The 21076-nt window shown below is 42.9% G+C and overlaps 1 protein-coding gene across 4 annotated transcripts in view; it reads left to right on the forward strand.

The window, feature by feature from the left end:
- Nucleotides 1–1468: 1468 nt before the first annotated feature.
- Nucleotides 1469–21076, forward strand: part of EXOC6 (exocyst complex component 6) — a 273281-nt gene continuing 253673 nt past the window's right edge. Inside the window, exon 1 of one of the 4 annotated variants that reach the window (XM_077258584.1) lies at nt 1469–1615. In XM_077258584.1, coding sequence (XP_077114699.1) covers nt 1524–1615 — 92 coding nt within the window. In that variant the 5' untranslated portion in view covers nt 1469–1523. Of the gene's footprint in view, nt 1616–10400; nt 10816–21076 lie in introns of those variants that run through there. The other 3 variants (XM_077258586.1, XM_077258585.1, XM_077258583.1) reach the window with 3 other exon arrangements.

Consider the following 21076-nt stretch of genomic DNA (forward strand, 5'->3'; position numbering starts at 1 on the left):
AACAGTCTTGTTTACTTGTAAGTGTTGAGCAACCCTGGATGGTCCAGATGGATGGAGTAGTGGATGGTTGGTGGATGGCCACCATGTCCCAACAAGGCTGCAACGTCAGCGAGGAGGTGGAGGAGTCATGTTTTGGGCTAGAATCATGGGAAACAGCTGGTAGGGCCCTTTAAGGTTCCCGAAGGTGTGAAAATGACCTCTGCAAAGTATATAGAGTTTCTGACTGACAACTTTCTTCTATGGTCTAAAAAGCAGAAACGTGCCTTCAGGAGCAAAATCATCTTCATGCTGACAATGCCCCATCTCATGCTGCAAAGAATACCTCTGAGTCATTGGCTGCTAAGGTCATAAAAGGAGATAAACTCATGGTGTGGCCACCATCTTCCCCTGAGCTCAACCCTATAGAGAACCTTTAGAGGATCATCAAGCAAAAGATCTATGAGGGTGCGAGGCAGTTCACATCCAAACAGCAGCTGTGGGAGGCGATTCTGACTTCATACAAAGAAATACAAGCAGAAACTCTCCAAAAACTCACAAGTTCAATGGATGCAAGAATTGTGAAGGTGATATCAAAGAAGGGTCCTATATTAACATGTAACTTGGCCTGTTGGGATGTTTTGGCGTTAAATAGCTTTTTTGTTCAGTGAATGTGACCTCCTAATGCTGCAAATTCCACAAATGAGCATTTTCAGTTCTTTAAAACATATCAAATGTTTAGAAATTCTACTGTGCCTAATAATTTGGAACAGTGCATTTTGAGTTTTTATTCATTTTGGAGATTTTACTGTTATCATTGGGAGGTTTCTTCAATAAAATTTGGTTTCTAATCTAACGGGTGATGACTTTTATTAGACTGACTGTCATTTGCACCAACCATTTAGGAAAATCTGATAAAAATGTAATTTGCATAATAATTTGGAACATAGTGTAGAGGATACAATAAAACACCAGGCTGGGACTAGTGTTAGGTCTAGGATTAGGGTAATGCAAATGCTAGGTTTAAGGTAATAAAACAACAAAACAATGAAAAATGTAAACATTTATAACTTTTTATTGGTAAAATTTCATATTGGATTTCATAAAAAATCAGACATTAACTAGAGGGTCAAAGAGAAAACTATAATTGCATTAATATTTTCTTAAAATACAATACATGTATTCAGGGTATAATGGGGTTCAATACCAGACTGGTGGAAAGGAATCAGGCAGTGCTACAGCCCAGGGTTTAGGGGGAGCAGAATATCTGCCTAAATGAGACCATGTACAGAATACAGCACAGGACATCGGCCACCCGTGTAGTCATCATTCACAGCTCTCTGCCGCTGTTTTGTTATCTACAACCAGGTTTCCTTTGTTTGTTAGTATAAATCCATATTCAGCTTTTTTAGGGTCAGGTTCAGCCAAGGAAATTTTCTGTCTTTTTATGCCGAGTAAGCTTTATTTTACTGTCAAAAACAAAATACAAATCTCCATTTGAGGATACTGCTTGATCTGGACTCATAGCGGCGGTCAGCAAAGCAGAAATGCAATTAGAGGAACATAATGGGGATCAAATCTATGAGAAAGTCTGTGCTGAGATAGAGACCCTGGAGCTGCCATTGGGATCTACTTTAAGGTAAAACTGTGGTATTTATTCATCCTTCTCCTTGTGTGTTTGTCTGCTAAGTGTGAACACCACCATCCAGATTGCAAGATTTTTTTTGTGTAAGATTTATCCATTGTTACTGCGTTTTGTTTTTAGTGTTCAATGCTATCTCTTTCACTGTTGTTTTATGGTTTCTCTGTTCAACATGGGGTTGTTTATCTTGCATAGTAATGCCTGCTCTGGTCTTGTACTAATTGCTTAATTATTCATTGAGGCCAATTGGTGCTAGACCCTAGCAAATATTTCCTATATATTCAGATCTGGCTAGGGAAAGCACATGTGCTGGGTTAAACATAGCAGTTGGGCAGGAGACAGATAAGCTGCACCAGACAAACAAATGTGCTTCTTGGTCAGTTGTACGGCATTATGTATTGGTCACATCACTTTGCTCCTACTCTCCTACCCTCTTACAGATTCTGTGCACTCTCTCCATATCAGCCCCTCTCTTCTCCCCTCTCCCATGTTTAACTCTGAGGCTCTACTGACATTTCTTACCCATACCAAACCACCCTCCACTAGTATACATAACTCTTTTCCAGCTGCATATAGAAACTCTGCTAATCTTATTAACGTTCAGTGCATGCCCTCTCCTATCTTTCTTAATTGTGCCCTCCTCTGGAATGCCCTGTCAGCAATGTAACAAACTAACTTACATTAACAATTTTTTTTCTTTCTAATCCCCTTAACGTTCTGGCTCTTACAGAAATCTGGACCCAGTAGTTGGACACCTCCACCACTGCTGCTCTCTCGCTTAGTGGGCTGCAATTTTTGCATACTGCCACACATGAAAGCAGACAAGATGGAGGTGTTGGTCTGCTCCTTTCATCACAATATGCTTTCCAGGTCATCCCCCCAATACCCTCACTAATGTTTGCCACCTGGCTTCCTCACTTTCTATCCTGTGACATTCCCATTCTCATCATGAGACTTTAATATCCCCATCGATGACCCCCTATCCCAATCTGCCTCATCTACTGTTTCTAATCTCCTCATTTGGCCTCTCACAATTTACTAACTCTGCTGCGCATGAAGACGGGGACTTGGTCTTCTCCTGGCGCTGCTCAGTGCACAACTTTTCTAACTCCCCTCTCCTGCTCTCGGACCACAACCTTCTTTCCTTCTCTGTCAGGAACTGTCTCCTCACCCGGGACAATTCCAATTACCACACTTATCATAATACATGTACCATTAACACCAAGCAGCTTATGGACAATCTCCACACATCTTTAGCTCCCATCTCCTCCAACTCCTGTCCAAACTTAGCATTGTCACACTTCAATAATACATTGCAGAGCGCCCTGGATGAAGCAGCATCTGGTACACGCAGAAAGACCAGACACAGACGATGGCAACCCTGGGACATGAGGCAAACATGTTTTCTTCAGCGTTGCTCTCGGTACGCTGAGCTTCAGTGGAGAAAATCGCTTTTAGCAGAGGATTTCATCCACTATAAGTTCATGCTCGAAACGTATAACTGCCCTTCGGCTGGCCAAACTATCCTTCTCCACCACCCTCATCACTACACTAACCATCTGAAACAACTTTTTGAAACCTTACACTCCCTCCTGAGCCCTAAAGCACAGACTCCGGTCACCAACCTCAGCAGTGAAGATCAGGACCATTCTGCCCAATCTCCTCAGTGCCTGGATGTCCTTCCCTCCTACACTTCAAGCTCACTTGCCATCTTTTGAGCCTGTTACAGAAGAAAAAGACACCCAGCTCCTCACTTCTTCTTGGCCTACATCCTTCAACAGTGACCCTATTCCCTCACATCTCCTGCAGTCTGTCACTTGTTGTCACCACTCACTTAACTATAATATTTAACCTATCTCTTTCTTCCGGTATCTTTCCCTCCTCATTTGAACATGCCATCATAACCTCTTTTCTTAAAAAAATCATCCCTTGACCAGAACTGTGCTTCTAGCTATAAACCTGTCTCTATTCTTTCTTTCATATCTAAACTCCTGGAATACTTGATCCACTCCCGTCTAATCTGCTATCTCAGAAAAATCTCCTCTTGACCCTCTAAAATCTGGTTTCTGCTCTTTACACTGTACTGAAACTGCCCTCACCAAAGTCTCTAATGATCTACTAACAGCTAAATCTAATGGTCACTGCTCCCTCCTGATTCTCCTGGATCTCTCTGCAGCATTCAACACTGTGGATCATCAGCTCCTCCTCACTATGCTCCACTCTATCGGGCTCAAGGACACCGTTCTCTCCCGGTTCTCATCCTACCTCTCACTGTATCTTTTGCCGACTCTTATTCCTCTCCCCTTCCCCATACTATCGTGGTTCCTCAGGGCTTAGTCCTAGGCCCCCTCCTCCGCTCTCTACAAACTGTCCCTACTGGTCAAACAATCAGTAGATTTGGGTTCCAGCATTATCTCTATGCTGACAACACCCAATTATAGACTTCTTCCCCTGACATCACCCCACCCTAATACAAAATACTAAGGGTTGCTTGTTCACTGTCTCTAATATAATGTCCTCCATCTAAAACTGAATCTCTCCAAAACTGAACTTCTTGTGTTTCCTCCCTCTACTGACCTGACATTGCAATTAAATTGGAGAGTTCAACCATAACTCAGAGGTGTATATAGCCTTTCCTGCACCCGGGGCAAAGGATCAGTTTGGCGACCCCCCCAAAAAAACCTCCCCCATTTGAACCTTAACTTTATTGAAACTGTATGACCAAACCAAGGTTCCTGAATCTGCATAATGTTAAAATAGATACCAATAAAAGTAAAATTAATTGAGACATCAGTAGGTTAAGTGTTTTTGAATATCCATATTGAATAAGGAGCCCCATATAATCCTGCATAAAGGTTAATAATGGCCCCATAAGATGCTCCATAGACACATTTACCCAATATAGTGCTGCAGAAACGTTGATTATGGCCCCATAAGATGCTCCATAGAGACATTTGCCCCGTATAGTGCTGCACAAACATTATGGCCCCATACAGACACTTGCCCCGTTATAGTGCTGCACAAACGTTATGGCCCCATAAGATGCTCTATACAGTCACTTGCCCCACATAGTGCTGCACAAACGTTATGGCCCCATAGATGCTCCATTCAGACACTTGCCCTGTTATAGTGCTGCACAAAGGTTATGGCCCCCATATAGTGCTGCACAAACGTTATGGCCCCATATAGTGCTGCACAAAGGTTATGGCCCCCATATAGTGCTGCACAAACGTTATGGCCCCATATAGTGCTGCACAAAGGTTATGGCCCCCATATAGTGCTGCACAAACGTTATGGCCCCATATAGTGCTGCACAAACATTATGGCCCAATATAGTGCTGCACAAGCGTTATGGCCCCCATATAGTGCTGCACAAATGTTATGGTCCCCATATAGTGCTGCACAAATGTTATGGCCCCCATATAGTGCTGCACAAATGTTATGGCCCCCATATAGTGCTGCACAAATGTTATGGCCCCATATAGTGCTGCACAAATGTTATGGCCCCATAAGATGCCCCATACAGATATTTGCCCCATTTGCTGTTGCTGCGATAAAAAAAAAAATAAATCACATACTCACCTCTCCGTCGCTCAGGCCCCTGGCACTTTCAATATTCACCTGCTCCTCGTTCCAGCCGCCGCTCCATCTTCCGCCTCCTCTGCACTGACGTTCAGGGTATGTGCACACGTCAGGATTTCTTGCAGAAATTTCCTGAAGAAAACCAGAAATTTTCTGCAAGAAATCCACATTTTTTTTTTTGCGTTTTTTTCCCGGTTGTTTCGCTTTTTTTTTTAGCATTTTGCAAGCGAAATTAGCTTGCAGAATGCTAAAGTTTTCCAAGCGATCTGTAGCAGCTCTTGGAAAACTGACTGACAGGTTGGTCACACTTGTCAAACATAGTGTTTGACAAGTGTGACCAACTTTTTACTATAGATGCTGCCTATGCAGCATCAATAGTAAAAGATAGAATGTTTAAAAATAATAAAAAAAATAAAAAAAATGGTTATACTCACCCTCTGCAGACAGCCGATCTCCTCAGCGGCGTCCGTTCCTATAGATGGTGTGTGTGTGCAGGACCTTCGATGATGTCGCGGTCACGTGAGCGGTCACATGAGCGATCACGCGACCAATCACAAGACAGCGACGTCATCGCAGGTCTTTCACACACACCTTCTATAGGAACGGAAGCGGCAGCATGCACCTGAGAGGCGGGAAGACTCAGGGGCCATCGAAGGTGAGTATATGTTATGATCCGGTGACCTTGGAGCCGCATGAGAGACTTTCTCAGGAGTAGGTGGTACCTGTACTGACCGCAAACCCTAAACTAACACCGCAACTAGAAGTAGCCGTGGGATGTACCTAACACATCCTAGACACCTCGACACAGCCGGAGGACTAAATACCCCTATAGATGGAAATGGGAATTCTATCTTGCCTCAGAGCAGAACCCTAAAGGAAAGGCAGCCCCCCACAAATATTGACTGAGTATAAGAGGAAAAACACACGCAGGCAGAAAAACAGGATTTAGCAAAAGAGGCACTTCTAGCTAAATAGAAAAGGATAGGACAGAATTCTAAGCGGTCAGTATTAAAATCCTAAAAATATCCACAGCAGATAATACAAATATTCTACATCTAACTAAAGACATAGAAAGTATATCTGCATCTCCTGAGAATCCAGCATGACTGAAAAATCCAAACAAAGTCTAAGCTGGACAAAAACACAATGAATTGCACTGAATTGCAAAGCACACTGCATGTGTGTACAGAGACAAAAAACAGACACTTATCTTATCTGAATTGGCAGCATGGCATGAGGAGCCAGAGAGAGATGCAATCCCTCCAAGTACAATGGACAACTGGCATGGACTCATGGATCCTGCACACCTAAATACCTAATAGAGCGCAATCAGCAGAAACACCTGCCCGGATTACAACCCCAAGACAACTGCACTACCACCAACAACCACCGGAGGGAGCCCAAGAGCAGAATTCACAACAGTATATGACTATTTTTTATTTTAATTCTTTTTTTTTACCAATTATATGGTGCCCAGTGCTTGGAGGAGAGTCTCCTCTCCTCCACCCTGGGTACCAACCGCACATGATCTGCTTACTTCCTGCATGGTGTGCACAGCCCCGTGCGGGAAGTAAGCAGATCAATGCACTCCTAGGTGTGCGGAATCCCCGCAATTCCGCAAATTTAATGAACATGTTGCTTTTTTTTCCGCGATGCGATTTTTTGCGGAAAAAAATGCAACTTTTGCACAAAAAATGCGGAATACCCTGAAAATAATGGGAGGCATATGTTAGTGTTTTTTTTTGCGTTTTTATCACGTTTTTATAGCGAAAAAACGCGAAAAATACTGAACGTGTGCACATGGCCTCAGGCAGAGGACGTGCACTTAAGGTACCTTCACACGAAACGACTTTGTAACGATATCGCTAGCGATCCGTGACGTTGCAGCGTCCTGGCTAGTGATATCGTTTAGTTTGACACGCAGCAGCGATCAGGATCCTGCTGTGATGTCGCTGGTCGCTGAATAAAGTTCAGAACTTTATTTGGTCGTCCGATCGCCGTGTATCGTCGTGTTTGACAGCAAAAGCAACAATACCAGCGATATTTTACACTGGTAACCAGGGTAAACATCGGGTTACTAAGCGCAGGGCCGCACTTAGTAACCCTATGTTTACCCTGGTTACCAGCGTAAAATGTAAAAAAAACAAACAGTACATACTTACATGCGTCCCCCGGCGTCCGCTTCCCACACTGACTGAGCGCCGCAAAGTGAAAGTGAAAGCACAGCACAGCGGTGACGTCACCGCTGTGCCCTGCTACTGCCGGCGCTCACACAGTGCAGGAAGCGGACGCCGGGGGACGCATGTAAGTATGTACTGTTTGTTTTTTTTACATTTTACGCTGGTAACCAGGGTAAACATCGGGTTACTAAGCGCGGCCCTGCGCTTAGCAACCCGATGTTTACCCTGGTTACCCGGGGACCTCGGCATCGTTGGTCGCTGGAGAGCGGTCTGTGTGACAGCTCTCCAGCGATCAAACAGCGACGCTGCAGCGATCGGCATCGTTGTCGCTATCGCTGCAGCGTCGCTTCGTGTGAAGGTACCTTAACTACGTCATCGCGCCCTCTGACCTCAGCGTCACTGCAGAAGACGGGCCGGCGGCTGGAATGAGGAGCAGGTGAATATCGCGCAGCGCTCCCCTCCCCGTATACTCACCCGCTCCTGGCGCGGTGCAGTCCCCCTGCTTCCCCGGTGCTGCTGCTTCTTCCTGTACTGAGCGGTCACCGTTACCGCTCATTACAGTAATGAATATGAACATCATCAGGCGGTCCGCTGGCGCCCCCCTGTCGGCTGCGCCCAGGGCACATGCCCCGGCTGCCCCCCCTGGATACGCCACTGCCATAACTCCCCTGCAGCAATATGTCTTGGGGTTGTGTTTCACACAGAACCTTCGTTTGTTCCTTTATATCCAATCACTCACTTGCCCATGTCACCTGCATCTTAAAAACATAACCAATCTGAAATTTTCTCACCTTTGAAACTGCTAAAACTCTTACTGTCGTTCTTATTCACTCTCGTCTGGACTATTGCAACTCTCTTCTGATCAGTCTCTCTCTTACTAAACTCTCTCCTTTCCAATCCATCCTGCATGTGGCAACCGTATTTCTGTCCAGCCATTTCACCAATGCCTCCACCTTCTGCCAGTCATTACACTGGTTACCTATTCGCTGCAGAATACAATATAAACTCATCTCTCTCACCCACAAAGCCCTCCACAGTTCTGTACCACCCAATATCTCCTCCCTCATCTCTGTCTATCACCCTATACATTCCCTCTGTTCTGAAACTGACCTAAGACTAACATCCTCCATAATCCAAACCTCGTATATCCATTTCCTAGACTTCTCCCTGTTACCTAGCCCCAACGTTTTTAAGTGGGCTTTAAAAACACATCTCTTTAAATTAGCCTACCATGTCAACTCATTAACCTAACTCTCACCTGTTCCCGCCTTCTAAGCATTATTCAGAATCTGTCTCCACACCCTCCATGCACATGATAACTGCACCTGATAATTGCGCTTAAACACACTGGCTGATGACCGGATCACGCAGCTTTATGTGAAAATCCCTATTTAATACAATTACTGGATCTGAAATAACAAGCACTTTTCACCCATTGTGTCCCCCCTTATTCCCTAGTAGATTGTAAGCTTGCGAGCAGGGACCTCACTCCTAATGTCACTGTTACACTGTCTTGCCTTGTATTGAGTTTATTGACTGTACATGTCCCCGCTTAATTGTAAAGTGCTGCGGAATATGTTGGCGCTATATAAATAAAATTATTATTATTAGTTTCATATATTTGCATTTCATTAGGATCAGTAATGTTCTACATACGTGATTACATTGAATAGGAGGGAATTGCATAACCCGCGATTAGGAATTATGAGAATTGCTCTTTTCCCTAATATATCATCATATTTAATAATTAACAATAAATAGAACCAGTAGGTCGGAACAGTCAAAGCAGATTTTCTGTCCAGAATTGATGAAGTCTTATTCACGAGACTGTCTTATGTGTAAATTGAGAGAATCTGCGGATTTCACATCTGTAGTTTGTGCTGTGGATTCTGACTGCGGATTTCAGCATCTGCAATATGTGGTCCTAAAAATCAGATCCAGAATGATGGGGGCGGTCAGTGATCACAGAGGCTCCGGGCCTTATACAGCACCAAAAGCATAGGAACTGGACTTGTTGCTACACAAGAAATAAAAACGGAATTGTATATAAAAGACGGCCCATAGGAACATCCTGGAAGGAAACGATGGCCCAGGACCCTCATCCTAAACCATGCTGCATTTGGCCACCGCGGTGCAGGGAGGTTTTTTCCTATGGGGTCTCGTTCAGACATCAGTAATTTTTCTGGTACCCAAAAACTGACATCTATATATATATATCTATATCTATTTTTTAATTATTATTATTTTTTATTTGTGGACCATCCAGTCCACAAAATAACATGGATGCATGAACATGAAAAGCACGGATAGAACATGCACGCGATTCACAGACATCTGAATGAGGCCTTAGGCGATGTTCACACATTGCGTTTTTATTACACTTTTAATTGCAAATTAAAAGCTGTTATTACAGTATGAGCAAAAGATGAGATTTCAGAAACCTCAGGCACATTTTTTTTTTCACCTGTCTGAATTGGAACACGGCTGCGTCTGCGGCATATCAATTCTTCCAGTTTTTCGACAGCGTTTTTTCACAATAGGAAGCAATGAGTAAAAGCGGAAACCGTAACCATTCTATCTGTACGTGACTATGAGGCTGCACCTTGTGCGAAACGGGCGCAGACTGGCAAGTAACGCACTCGTTCGGAGGGAATTATGGGGGTTTCTGGTTTTAGTTGCTGATTGTTTTAATAAACCCAAACTGTGCTTTATTCACTCTCCCTGGGTCCGGCACTGAGTCTCCGCTGCTGCTCCCTATGTCCGTTATTGTCTGCAGCGCCAACGTCACTTCCACATCACTGCAGACAATCACTGAGCTCAGTGGCGCCAACTTATAGGCAAGGCTGCTGAGCTCAATGATCGGCTGCAGTGCTGTCAACGTGACATCGGCGCTGCAGACAATAACTAACACAGAGAGCAGCAACAGAGACTCAGCACTGGACCAGGGGAGGGTGAGTAAAGGGAGAATAAGTTAAAAAAAAATCAGCAACCAGGAAAAAGGGGGTTTCTGAGACTTATTGGGCTAAAGAAGATAACGCTAGAATGGTTTCCAGGAGGAGCAGCAGATCTGCTGGAGGAGGACGCAGCAGGGCGCAGTGTGGGCCCTGTCCCTAGGTGACCTGTGGCAGCAGCTCCAGCTCTACCTGTACGTACCCGGCCTGCACCAGCAGCTGTTCCACTGACCCCTAGCGGCCACATATCAACACAGCAGCTACCGCAAATCATCACCGGCTGCTGCGCCCCCTAGTGGCCGCTGTCAGCATCGCTCTCCCTTGTGTGCCCAGCAGTCACCGCAGCCTGTCACCGGCAGCCGGGGCCACCGAATAATCCCTGCAAGATGGCGGAGGGCGAGAGCCTGGAGAGCGTCACCGAGCACGAGAGGATCCTGCAGGAGATCGAGAGCACAGACACGGCCTGCGTGGGGCCTACCCTCCGGTAAGAGCCGGCAGGAGGGATCCAGGTGCAGGAGGGTCATTGATTCGTTGCGGGATCGGATTTCCTCTTTGTGTCTCCCCCTCCCACACTGGTCTGATAGTGTCCTGTCCCCCACCCGTGTACACCATGCCCCCCACCCGTGTACACCCGGAGCCCGAGCATCAGCCTCACTGCTCCATTGTGCCCCCTGTGATAATGGTGTCATACAGGGCAGTCACTGGTGTATATGTATATACTGTGTATACAGAGCGGTCACTGGGGTATATGTATATACTGTGTACAGAGCAGCACTGGTGTATGTATATACTGTGTGTACAGAGCAGTCACTGGTGTATATATGTATATACTGTGTATACAGAGCGGTCACTGGGGTATATGTATATACTGTGTACAGAGCAGTCACTGGTGTATATGTATATACTGTGTGTACTGAGCAGTCACTGGTGTATATGTATATACTGTGTACAGAGCAGCACTGGTGTATGTATATACTGTGTACAGAGCAGTCACTGGGGTATATGTATATACTGTGTATACAGAGCAGTCACTGGTGTATATATGTATATACTGTGTACAGAGCAGTCACTGGGGTATATGTATATACTGTACTGTGTACAGAGCAGTCACTGGTGTGTGTATATATATATATATATATATATATATATATATACTGTGTACAGAGCAGTCACTGAGGTATATGTATATACTGTGTACAGAGCAGTCACTGAGGTATATGTATATACTGTGTACAGAGCAGTCACTGGGGTATATGTATATACTGTACTGTGTACAGAGCAGTCACTGGTGTATATGTATATACTGTGTGTACAGAGCAGTCACTGGTGTATATGTATATTCTGTACTGTGTACAGAGCAGTCACTGGTGTATATATGTATATACTGTGTGTACAGAGCAGTCACTGGTGTATATGTCTATACTGTACTGTGTACAGAGCAGTCACTGGTGTATATGTATATACTGTGTACAGAGCAGTCACTGGTGTATATGTATATACTGTGTACAGAGTAGTCACTGGGGTATATGTATATACTGTGTACAGAGTAGTCACTGGGGTATATGTATATACTGTACTGTGTACAGAGCAGTCACTGGTGTATATGTATATACTGTGTGTACAGAGCAGTCACTGGTGTATATGTATATTCTGTACTGTGTACAGAGCAGTCACTGGTGTATATGTATATAATGTACTGTGTACAGAGCAGTCACTGGTGTATATGTATATACTGTGTGTACAGAGCAGTCACTGGTGTATATGTATATTCTGTACTGTGTACAGAGCAGTCACTGGGGTATATGTATATACTGTACTGTGTACAGAGCAGTCACTGGTGTATATGTATATACTGTGTGTACAGAGCAGTCACTGGTGTATATGTATATTCTGTACTGTGTACAGAGCAGTCACTGGTGTATATATGTATATACTGTGTGTACAGAGCAGTCACTGGTGTATATGTCTATACTGTACTGTGTACAGAGCAGTCACTGGTGTATATGTCTATACTGTACTGTGTACAGAGCAGTCACTGGTGTATATGTATATACTGTACTGTGTACAGAGCAGTCACTGGTGTATATGTATATACTGTACTGTGTACAGAGCAGTCACTGGTGTATATGTATATTCTGTACTGTGTACAGAGCAGTCACTGGTGTATATATGTATATACTGTGTGTACAGAGCAGTCACTGGTGTATATGTCTATACTGTACTGTGTACAGAGCGGTCACTGGTGTATATATGTATATACTGTGTGTACAGAGCAGTCACTGGTGTATATGTATATACTGTACTGTGTACAGAGCAGTCACTGGTGTATATATGTATATACTGTGTGTACAGAGCAGTCACTGGTGTATATGTATATACTGTACTGTGTACAGAGCGGTCACTGGTGTATATCTATATACTGTACTGTGTACAGAGCAGTCACTGGTGTATATGTATATACTGTACTGTGTACAGAGCAGTCACTGGTGTATATATGTATATACTGTACTGTGTACAGAGCAGTCACTGGTGTATATATGTATATACTGTGTGTACAGAGCAGTCACTGGTGTATATGTATATACTGTAGTGTGTACAGAGCAGTTACTGGTGTATATGTATATACTGTACTGTGTACAGAGCAGTCACTGGTGTATATATGTATATACTGTACTGTGTACAGAGCGGTCACTGGGGTATATGTATATACTGTGTACAGAGCAGTCACTGGTGTATATGTATATACTGTAGTGTGTACAGAGCAGTCACTGGTGTATATGTATATACTGTAGTGTGTACAGAGCAGTCACTGGTGTATATGTATATACTGTACTGTGTACAGAGCAGTCACTGGTGTATATGTATATACTGTGTGTACAGAGCAGTTACTGGTGTATATGTATATACTGTACTGTGTACAGAGCAGTCACTGGTGTATATGTATATACTGTAGTGTGTACAGAGCAGTCACTGGTGTATATGTATATACTGTAGTGTGTACAGAGCAGTCACTGGTGTATATGTATATACTGTAGTGTGTACAGAGCAGTCACTGGTGTATATGTATATACTGTGTGTACAGAGCAGTCACTGGTGTATATGTATATTCTGTACTGTGTACAGAGCAGTCACTGGTGTATATGTATATAATGTACTGTGTACAGAGCAGTCACTGGTGTATATGTATATACTGTGTGTACAGAGCAGTCACTGGTGTATATGTATATTCTGTACTGTGTACAGAGCAGTCACTGGTGTATATATGTATATACTGTGTGTACAGAGCAGTCACTGGTGTATATGTCTATACTGTACTGTGTACAGAGCAGTCACTGGTGTATATGTATATACTGTACTGTGTACAGAGCAGTCACTGGTGTATATGTATATACTGTGTGTACAGAGCAGTCACTGGTGTATATGTATATACTGTACTGTGTACAGAGCAGTCACTGGTGTATATGTATATACTGTGTGTACAGAGCAGTCACTGGTGTATATGTATATTCTGTACTGTGTACAGAGCAGTCACTGGTGTATATATGTATATACTGTGTGTACAGAGCAGTCACTGGTGTATATGTCTATACTGTACTGTGTACAGAGCAGTCACTGGTGTATATGTATATACTGTACTGTGTACAGAGCAGTCACTGGTGTATATGTATATACTGTGTGTACAGAGCAGTCACTGGTGTATATGTATATTCTGTACTGTGTACAGAGCAGTCACTGGTGTATATATGTATATACTGTGTGTACAGAGCAGTCACTGGTGTATATGTCTATACTGTACTGTGTACAGAGCGGTCACTGGTGTATATATGTATATACTGTGTGTACAGAGCAGTCACTGGTGTATATGTATATACTGTACTGTGTACAGAGCAGTCACTGGTGTATATATGTATATACTGTGTGTACAGAGCAGTCACTGGTGTATATGTATATACTGTACTGTGTACAGAGCGGTCACTGGTGTATATCTATATACTGTACTGTGTACAGAGCAGTCACTGGTGTATATGTATATACTGTACTGTGTACAGAGCAGTTACTGGTGTATATGTATATACTGTACTGTGTACAGAGCAGTCACTGGTGTATATGTATATACTGTAGTGTGTACAGAGCAGTCACTGGTGTATATGTATATACTGTACTGTGTACAGAGCAGTCACTGGTGTATATGTATATACTGTGTGTACAGAGCAGTTACTGGTGTATATGTATATACTGTACTGTGTACAGAGCGGTCACTGGTGTATATGTATATACTGTACTGTGTACAGAGCAGTCACTGGTGTATATGTATATACTGTACTGTGTACAGAGCAGTCACTGGTGTATATACTGTGTATACAGAGCAGTCACTGGTGTATATGTATATACTGTACTGTGTACAGAGCAGTTACTGGTGTATATGTATATACTGTACTGTGTACAGAGCGGTCACTGGTGTATATGTATATACTGTACTGTGTACAGAGCAGTCACTGGTGTATATGTATATACTGTACTGTGTACAGAGCGGTCACTGGTGTATATGTATATACTGTACTGTGTACAGAGCAGTCACTGGTGTATATACTGTGTATACAGAGCAGTCACTGGTGTATATGTATATACTGTACTGTGTACAGAGCGGACACTGGTGTATATGTATATACTGTACTGTGTACAGAGCAGTCACTGGTGTATATGTATATACTGTAGTGTGTACAGAGCAGTCACTGGTGTATATGTATATTCTGTACTGTGTACAGAGCAGTCACTGGTGTATATATGTATATACTGTGTGTACAGAGCAGTCACTGGTGTATATATGTATATACTGTGTGTACAGAGCAGTCACTGGTGTATATGTATATACTGTAGTGTGTACAGAGCAGTCACTGGTGTATATGTATATACTGTACTGTGTACAGAGCAGTCACTGGTGTATATGTATATGCTGTACTGTGTACAGAGCAGTCACTGGTGTATATGTATATACTGTGTGTACAGAGCAGTCACTGGTGTATATGTATATAATGTACTGTGTACAGAGCAGTCACTGGTGTATATGTATATACTGTACTGTGTACAGAGCGGTCACTGGTGTATATGTATATACTGTGTGTACTGAGCAGTCACTGGTGTATATGTATATACTGTGTGTACAGAGCAGTCACTGGTGTATATGTATATACTGTAGTGTGTACAGAGCAGTCACTGGTGTATATGTATATACTGTGTACAGAGCGGTCACTGGTGTATATGTATATACTGTACTGTGTACAGAGCAGTCACTGGGGTATATGTATATACTGTAGTGTGCACAGAGCAGTCACTGGTGTATATGTATATACTGTGTACAGAGCAGTCACTGGTGTATATGTATATACTGTGTGTACAGAGCAGTCACTGGTGTTGTATATACTGTAGTGTGTACAGAGCAGTCACTGGTGTATATGTATATACTGTAGTGTGTACAGAGCAGTCACTGGTGTATATGTATATACTGTGTACAGAGCGGTCACTGGTGTATATGTATATACTGTACTGTGTACAGAGCAGTCACTGGGGTATATGTATATACTGTAGTGTGCACAGAGCAGTCACTGGTGTATATGTATATACTGTGTACAGAGCAGTCACTGGTGTATATGTATATACTGTGTGTACAGAGCAGTCACTGGTGTTGTATATACTGTAGTGTGTACAGAGCAGTCACTGGTGTATATGTATATACTGTACTGTGTACAGAGCAGTTACTGGTGTATATGTATATACTGTACTGTGTACAGAGCAGTCACTGGTGTATATGTATATACTGTTGTGTGCACAGAGCAGTCACTGGTGTATATGTATATACTGTGTGTACAGAGCAGTCACTGGTGTATATGTATATACTGTGTACAGAGCAGTCACTGGTGTATATGTATATACTGTACTGTGTACAGAGCAGTTACTGGTGTATATGTATATACTGTACTGTGTACAGAGTGGTCACAGGTGTATGTATATACTGTGTGTACAGAGCAGTCACTGGGGTATATGTATATACTGTACTGTGTACAGAGCAGTCACTGGTGTATATGTATATACTGTGTACAGAGCAGTCACTGGGGTATATGTATATACTGTACTGTGTACAGAGCAGTCACTGGTGTATATGTATATACTGTGTACAGAGCAGTCACTGGTGTATATGTATATACTTACTGTAGTGTGTACAGAGCAGTCACTGGTGTATATGTATATACTTACTGTAGTGTGTACAGAGCATGCACATATATATGGATTCTAGCTGTTTCTATGACATACAGTATATACAGTTGTGCTCAAAAGTTTACATGAATGATAACACCAAAACGTTTTCTCCACTCAGGGTTAGTAGTTGGGTGAAGCCATGTATTGTCATACTACTGTGTTTTCTCTTTTTAAATCATAATGACAACCCAAAACAACCATATGACCCTGATCAAAAGTTCACATACCCCATTTCTTAATACAGTGTATTGCCCACTCTAACATCAATGACAGCTTGAAGTCTTTTGTGTTAGTTGTGGATGAGGTTCTTTATTTTCTCAGATGGTAAAGCTGCCCACTCTTCTTGGCTAAAAGCCTCCTGTTCCTGTAAATTCCTGGGCTGTCTACCATGAACTGCATGCTTGAGATCTCTCCTGAGTGGCTCAATGATATAGAGATCAGGAGACTGAGTTGGCCACTCTTGAACCTTCACTTTGTCCTGCTGTAGCCAATGACAGGTCGACTTGGCCTCGTGTTTTGGATCATTGTCTTGTTGGTACGTCCAAGTACGTCCCATACGCAGCTTCCGGGCTGATAAGTGCAAATTTGCCTCCAGTATTTGCTGATAACAAGCTGCATTTATCTTTCCTCCAACTTTGACCAAGTTTCCTGTGCCTTTGTAGCTCACAAATCCCCAAAACATCAGCGATCCACCTCCTTGCTTTACAGTAGGAATGGTGTTTTTTGCATCATAGGCCTTGTTGACCTCTCTTCAAATGTAAATGTTATGGTTGTTGGCAAAAAGTTAAATTTTGGTCTATTCACTCCAAATTACCTTGTTGCAGAAGTTTTGTGGCTTGTCTCTGTGCTGTTTTGCGTATTGCCGGCGAGATACTTTGTGGCATTTGTGCAGTAATGGCTTTCTTCTGGAGACTCGGCCATTTTTTGCCCATTTTTCTTCAAGTGCCTCCTTATTGTGCATCTTGAAACAGCCACACCGCTAGTTTTCAGAGAGTCCTGTATTTCAGCTGATGTTATTTGTGAGTTTTTCTTTGCATCCCGAACAATTTTCCTGGCAGTTGTGGACGACATTTTTGTTGGTCTACCTGACTGTGGTTTTGTTTTTACAGAGCCCCTGATATTCCATTTGTTAATCACAGTTTGAACGCTGCTGACTGGCATTATCAATTCCTTGGATATCTTTTTTTTTTATCCCTTTCCTGTTTTATACAGTTCAACTACCTTTTCCCATAGATCCGTTGAGGATTCTTTTGCTTTCCCCATGACTCACAATCCAGAAACATCAGTGGCTGGATGAAAGATGCAAGAGTCTGTCCGGATCCCAGAAACTCGCTCAGTTTTTCTGCACACACTGATTACAAGCAGACAGGTCACAGGTGAGGATGTTACCTTTAGTAGCCGTCCAAATCCATTTGTGTCAACTTCTGTGCGTTTGAACTTTTGATCAGGGGCATTTGGATGTTTTCGGTTGTCATTATGATTTAAAAAGAGAAAACACAGTAGTTTGACAATAAATGGCTTCACCCAACCACTAACCATGAGTGGAGACAAAAGTTTTGGTGTTATCATTCATATTCTCTGAAAAAGGCCAAGAAAGCCACATTTCTGTGCATAAACTTTTGAGAACAGCTGTATATGTATACACTACTGGTCCTATATATTGTATATGACAATTTATCGGCTGCGCTGGAGACGGGCGCCCTTACATTCAGTACAGGGCATAGAATATCTGACTAGTAAGACCGTTTCCTCAAAGTGGCCAATTATGAGGAATTGTCTTAGTAAAGTATAAATTCCATTATCTAATTATGGTAATAATGTTATGTTGTCATCATCTCGGCTGCGTCCAGCACAGATATTTCCCGTCGCTCTGCTCTCGTGGAGCCCAGTCATGGATATCTCATTTATGTGGTGATTTAAAACCGCATTGTGTCAGCAAGAATGGCTCATGTGACGCTCCGTGTGCCTCCCCCCAGGCTTCGGCCCTCACAGTACAATGCTCATCTTGTAGGCTAATTAGCGACATCTTTATTATTTTAGCCACCACTAATGTTGGGTGGAGTTCACAGTTTGACTCTTGTTCTGGAGAATAATCTGGTGACTGTGAGGCCACTGTCAATAACCCGTGCTAACGAGTATGTTATTACGGGAGAGGGGGGGATCCCTGACTTTTAACCCCTGCCATTAATGTATTTTTGTGGGGAGAAGGGCTGAGGGATTCTTTGTAGTGGCTAAACCTCCTGCCGTGTAATACCACCTTTCCCCTGTAGTGGCCGCTGTAGCAGAGACGTATATCTGGCCACAGCTTGACCTGAGCTGATCATTTGGGATCGGTTGTGATCAGCAATGTGCTGAGATGTAAAAATGGGTTATCCACAGATCTGATCCACGTGCTGCACTTTTTTTTCCGTGTAAGTGTGAGCTTGCTGGGGAGCTTAAGAGGCTCAGTCTGCGGTGGATATCAACGTTTTAAATATTTTTATAAATATAAAGTATTTTTGCAAAGGGAAACACGTATAAAATTCATCATACACATTTTTAAATAAAAAAAAAAAAAATAGAATTTTTAACAAAATAATTTTTACATTTCGATACAGTTTATGAGGTTCTTCTTCACATTTTATCCATGAATAAAATAAGCGTTTTTAAGAATCGTACATGATTGATTGATGTTCCACGCTTGTTTCTTTGGCTCCTTTCATCAGATGCAATAGCTCTGTAGACACAACACATGGGGAACTTTTTTTGACCTCGTCTCATTTATACGGGTTCTTCTCAAATAAACAGTATTTTCTTTCTTTTTCTTTTTTTCTTCTTGTTGTCAAATTAAAATTGGAGAGAAATATTGTTAACTATATTTCATGTGAACCTACATGTGTATTATATTATACTGACTCTTGTTAACCACGTGCCGTACCACGTGGTGGCCCACTGATCTTTGACACTGGTTGTCATGTGGCTCTATTGGCGCCGATATTAAATAATCTGACCTATTTAAACAGCATCTCTCCCCGGTTTCCTGTATGCATGTGGTAACATCCTGATGAAGAAGTAACTTATACTTTGAAATGCATAGAATAAACCACTATCTTTTAATTAATCATATCTGGATTAATGTTTTATTCAGCAGCGCGGATAATATCCACATTTCACTTTACTCAGGCTCTATGGTGGATGTGTGATTCTTTTTTTCATGCCTGAAATCTTCATCACTTTCAAATGATTCAATGTTTGATGGGTGCTGACGTCAGCTCTGAAAAACTTCCAAGAACAATTTAAATAGCTCAACAGAACTGTAGACCACACCGAGTCACCACCATGCTTCACTGTAGGCTTCACTGAGGCATCTTTAAGCTCCCCGCCATGATTCAATGTAGGCATCACCGAGTCCCCACCATGGCCTCACTATAGGCATCACAGAGCCTGTGCCATGCCTCACACTAGGCATCATAAGTCCCCGCCATGATTCACAGTAGGTATCATTGAGCCACCACCATGCTTCACTGTAGACTAAGTGTTCTTATCAGCTCATGCTTCATTCTTTCCCCTCCAAATATACAGGTGATCCATGGGTCCAAAAAGATCCATATTTATCTCATCTCTCCACAGAACAGAATACCAAAACGTCTGTGGCTTATTTATATGGTATAACTTTGAACTTGTGAACTCTGCTTACAACTGTATCTGTAGTAACATTAAAGGAACATTATAACAGCAATCGTTCCTCATGTTTGGCCCCGTTAAAATAAAAAACCTATACTCCCCTCCCGTCACAGCGCTGTGCTAGCGGTGTTGGCACTCTCTCTCCTGGGACTCACGTGAGGTTATTCCATCAAGCGAGCCATGCGCCCACTCACCGCCGGCTTCAGTCTCCCCGCCTTCGGATAATAAGCAATGAAGAGGAAGTTTGAGTTGCGGATGGTCTCTCACCTCCTTCTGATTACTTATACATCCCATGGTGGGAAGAATGAAGCCGGAGGTGATTGGGCACAGGACTCGAGGAAGGGAACAAACTCACGTGAGTATTGGGAGAGCGAGTACCGACACCAGAGGAGCAAAGTTTGATTTTACCAGGAGCAAACAATCAGCTTGAGAAGAGGTTGTCCTAGTAGTGGGTATGCCATCTTTTTGTAACCTTTTCCTTGTTTGTGCTAAACTTTTAGACCACTCTCTTGATCTAGTGATTTTTCTAGCATGAAATCAAACATCACAGTCTACAAACCCCCTAGCCAGTCAAGGTATTTGATGTGTTTTATCTGAAGCACTCCTTATGCAACTGATAAATCCCCTGATTTGTGGGTCAGCTCTGCCAGAGACGCCTGATCTGTAGATGTGTGATCTTATGATGGACTAGATGGTGGCCCGATTCTAAAGCATCGGGTATTCTAGAATATGCGTAGTGTATAGCACAGGCCACGTAGTATATTGCGCAGCCCACGCAGTACATTGCGCAGCCCACGCAGTACATTGCGCAGACCACGCAGTACATT

This window comes from Ranitomeya variabilis, chromosome 4, assembly GCF_051348905.1.
Source record: "Ranitomeya variabilis isolate aRanVar5 chromosome 4, aRanVar5.hap1, whole genome shotgun sequence".
Taxonomy (NCBI): Eukaryota; Metazoa; Chordata; class Amphibia; order Anura; family Dendrobatidae; genus Ranitomeya; species Ranitomeya variabilis.